This window comes from Balaenoptera musculus, chromosome 11, assembly GCF_009873245.2.
Source record: "Balaenoptera musculus isolate JJ_BM4_2016_0621 chromosome 11, mBalMus1.pri.v3, whole genome shotgun sequence".
Lineage (NCBI taxonomy): Eukaryota > Metazoa > Chordata > Mammalia > Artiodactyla > Balaenopteridae > Balaenoptera > Balaenoptera musculus.
Genome location: NC_045795.1, coordinates 21,072,147 through 21,076,984, shown reverse-complemented (window position 1 = coordinate 21,076,984; position 4,838 = coordinate 21,072,147). Strand labels below are relative to the sequence as shown.

At 34.2% G+C, this 4,838-nt stretch overlaps 1 protein-coding gene across 1 annotated transcript; it reads right to left on the bottom strand.

Moving 5' to 3' along the window:
* Window positions 1–3,697: 3,697 nt before the first annotated feature.
* On the bottom strand, window positions 3,698–4,618 carry LOC118903518 (olfactory receptor 2M2-like). The gene is given in 3 exon segments (XM_036868672.1): window positions 3,698–3,946; window positions 3,948–4,555; window positions 4,558–4,618. Coding segments are annotated over 3 exon segments (918 nt in total).
* Window positions 4,619–4,838: the final 220 nt, after the last annotated feature.

Here is a 4,838-nt window from a genome sequence, read left to right as displayed (position 1 = left end):
CAAGATTTCTCCAAACCTATGCCATATTTTATGTTAAACACCGTTTGTTTATATTTTTTCTGAATTGTGACCTCTATTCTATTAACCTATCATAATTATGTTTTTCATCAAAGCTATACTTGAACATATTCAAAAATACAAATAGTTCCAAACGCTTTGTTTCATTCAGTCTTTCAACATAGTATCACGTCGGCTGTAAGAATTTTTGTAGGTGCTTTTTATCCAGTTGAGGAAGTTCACAGCTATTTCTAGTTTGCTGAGAATTTTGTTTGTTTGTTTGTTTTTGATCATGAATGAGTGTTGAATTTTGTCAAATGTTTTTTTCTACATAAATTGATATAATCATGTGATTTTTCTTTAGCCAGTTGTGATATAACTGACTACTTCTTGATTATTGAAACTGTCCGTAAATTTCTGAAAAAAATTCCACCTGACAGTGGTATATAATTCTCTTAATTTATCTGGGGTTTGATTTGCTAACAAATTGTTGAGGATGTTTGAATGTTTGTTCATGTGGGTGTGAATTTTCTTTTTTTACTGTGTTTGTGTACTCTTGGGAATAGGGTAATATTAACCTCCTAAAATGGGTTAGAAAGTGATCTCTCCTTTTTTATTTTCTTGAAGACTTTGTGTAAAATAGGTGCTATCCTCATTTAAAGTTAGGAGTAATTAATAATTGTGGTAAAATTGAACAATATGCAGAGTTTTACAAAAGCTCAAAATTTAATCAAAGAGAAGCAATAAGGCAAACCTAGCTAAATATATTCCTTAATGATGTCAACTTTGTATTATTTGAATTACAACTTGAGGACTTTCATGAAAAATGAGCATTTTTTATTGGAACAAAATACATACATAATAGAACAAAGCACAATACCCAATATCTTCTTTAATACTAAGAATTATGGTCTCCTCTTACTGTGGAATGCTTGAATGTAGAATTACCATTCCTTAACCTTGAAAGTGTTAAATATGTTTTTGTTGACAAAACAAATAAGTAAATGATAGAGAAATAGAACATGCCAGGAGGGCTGTCAGTATCTAATCAATCAATTGTCAGTTTTTGTTACAAGAGAAGCGAAGTCAGTTGGGATGGACTATATTTTGATGGAGGAAGTCGGGGTACAAATATTGATCCCAAATCAGAGGAAGGCAAAAATGTAAATGTCTTGAAAGAAAGTCATGGAAAAACTAACAGATAAATGTATTACTTTACAATTGTTCCAGAGGCAAATGATTAATAGAATACAGATACCATTATCTTACACATGCACTTAAGGTCAAAGTTCCTTCCTGACTCTTTCGGGCCTTGATTGTTTTCAGCTTGAAATAATGTGCATAGTCTAAAATAATCAAGATATCAAAGTTGGACAAATATATCATAGAAACAAAAGTATAGAACTTTATATTATATATAATTTTTAAAATCCTAAATAAATTAACTAGCAAATTCACTGTAGTAATATCCACATATTTCCAATGTCATAATTGAATGGGTTTATCTCATAAAGAGGAGAATACCAATAAATACATTAGCCTGTATTATCAAATTCAATGGAAAAAAACACAATCATCACAATACTTGCAAAAAAAAGTTCAACTAAATTTAACACTCTATAATGATAGAAACCTTTAGCAATCCAATAAAAAAAATACCTCTTAATCTTATGAGGGGCATCCAGGAAGATCTTACTTAAAACCTCAAAATTAATTGTGAAACATTTTAAATATTCTAATTAAAATCAGGAATAAGCAAAGACACTCACTATTACCACTACTATTCATACATTGTCCTAGAAATCCTGGTGATTCAAAGAGATAAAAAATTAAAATTAAAAATTAAAATAATTTAAAAGAATGACATAAAATTGACATCATTTGCAGGTTGTATGATTTCAAGATTAAAAATCTCCAGAAAGTCAGTTTTGTTGTTGGATTTGAGCATAATACTGTACATGAAAGTAAATAGCATTCTGATACACCATATAAAGATGCCACACATATAAAAGACAGTGCGCTGAAATAGATACACAAGTGGGTAATGAACTTATAAAAGATGTTCAACCTCACTACTAAGACAACAGTCAGTTATATAGAGCTGTGGCGAAAAGGAAATCCTATACACTGTTAGTGGGAATGTAAATTGGTGCAGCCAATTACAATGCAGTATGGCGGTTCCTCAAAAACCTAAAAATAGAACTACCACATGAAAAGAGCTCTCACCAGACACCAAATCTGCCCATGCCTTGACCTTTGACTTCCCAGCCTCCAGAACTGTGAGAAATAAACTTCTGCTGCTATAAAAAAAAAAAAAAAAAAAAGAACTACCACATGATCCAGAAATTCCACTTCTGGATATATATCTGAAGAAAATGAAAACACTAATTCGAAAAGGTATATGCACCCCAATGTTCACAGCAGCATTATTCACAATAGCTAAGATATGGAAGCAACCTAAGTGTCCATCAACAGACAAATGAATAAAGAAAATGTGGTATATATATATATATATATGTATATATATTTATATATATATATATATACACACACACACACACACATATACACACACACACAATGGAATACTAGTCAGCCATAAAAAAGAATGAAATTTTGCCATTTCCAACAACATGGAGGGACCTGAAGGATATTACGCTTAGTGAAATAAGTTAGAGAGAAAGACAAACACTATATGCAATCAGTTATATGTGGAATCTAAAAAATTAAACAAACTAGTGAATATAACAAAAAAGAAACAGACTCACAGATATAGAGAACAAACTGGTAGTGCTTACCAGTGGGGAGGGGCAAGATAAGGGGAGGGGCTTAACAGTACAAACTACTATGTATAAAATAAATAAGCCAGAAGGATATATTGTACAGCACAGGGAATATAGCCAATATTTTATAATAACTATAAGTGGAATATAATATACAAAGATTTTGAATCACTTTCACTATATTGTACAAATGAAACTAATATAATATTGCAAATTGTTATACCTCAATAAAAACTAAATAGAATATAGGATAATGCTACTGTAGTAACTACCAAAACTCTGGAATATAAGTGGTTCCACCATAACATAATCTTCAATTACAGAAATGCTCAGTGCATCAGGGAAGTCAAAAACTAAGCAAGAGAGCGAGAGAGAGAGGGAATAAAGAAAAAAAAATTTTTTCCTCTGCCAAAATAAGTAACATTCATTATAGGACAAGCTTTTTGGTAAATAAAAAATATCCATGACTTACTTGCTGGTTAGACTATTTATTTAAAATGAACTAATAACAAAATGAATTAGACAAGTGTGGTATTTAACTTATTACATAAGTCATAATATAAGCACTTCAACAAGACACTGGGTTTTAAAAATAAGGAAAAGCATATAATGCAGTTTATTTACTATTTAGTTCAATAAACAGAAGTATATCTGTTTATTAACATAATTTTTCAGTTTTCAAGAACTTTAATTGATTTATGCTTAAAACCAAGATGAATATACAGTGAATGCAAAATATACCAATTAACTGAATGTGTACCCAGAGTCCATCAACTCTGATGGCTGTAAATAACTTAGGAAAATGGTCTGTATATTTGTTGCTAAATCATGTGTTTGTTTTTCATAAATGAATGTGCAAGAGAGAGAGTAGTTATGAGAGAAAAGAAGTCCTTGTAAACCATTATTCAATTTATTCTCTAGATTTCCCCTTCCTTAGTACCTTTGGCCACATCTTTGTTCCAGAGGCTATATATAAGGGGATTCAGCATGGGAGTGAGAATGGTGTAGAAGGTTGACACCATCCTGTCCTGGGTTGGGGAATGCTTAGAAGTGGGCCACATATACATGAACGTAGCTGCTCCATAATATATCCCCACAACAATAAGGTGTGAAGTACAGGTGGTGAAAGCCTTGTGCCTACCCTCCCCAGAACTCATGCGACCCACACGTTATAATTACATGTGTGTAGGAGATGATGATGAGTGACAAAGGGAAGAGGAGCATTAATACACAACAGCTAAAAATAGGTGTTTCAAATGTGGAAGTATCTGTGCATGAGAGACGTAGGAGTGCCGGGATATCACAGAAGAACAGGGATATTTCTCGGGAGCTGCAACAGGAGAAGGACAAAGTAACAACTACATCAACAATCCCATCAGAGACACCAAGGATCCATGAGGAGACAGCCATGAGTCCACAGACTTTCCAGTTCATGAGATTAGGGTACTGAAGAGGGTAGCAGATGGCAACATAGTGGTCACAGGCCATGACAGCAAACAAGAAGCCCTCAGCGCCAAATAGGGACACATAGAAGAATACCTGGGCTTCACATCCTGCTACAGAAATGGACTTCCTGCCAGAGAGGTAGTTGCAGGCCATCTTAGGTACAGTGGTGCAGATGAGCATGAGGTCCATGAGGGAGAGCTGGCTGAGGAGGAAGTACATGGGGGTGTGGAGCCGGGTGTCCAGGTAGATGAGGAGAACCATGACAGCGTTTGCCAAGAGCGCCACTGTGAAGAGGCCCAGGACCAGAGAGAACAGAAAGATATGAGTGGCGTGTGACTAAAACTTCCCATCAAGGTGAAGTCAGAGCTAAATGTCTGATTCACCCATTCCATGATGAATATTTTCTTTATCTAGAACCACAAGAAGTTATAAATGTTAAATATCTGGGACAGTTACTTATTCACTGTCCACTCTATGTGTGGTACCCTGGTAAACCAACATACATGATACGGTCAGGACTGGAAAAGGATGAGCAGAGACTTTGCAGTCAGGTGGTGTTAATCACACTCAAGCTCCACCACTACCAACGTGCATGTCCTCTGACAAGTTATT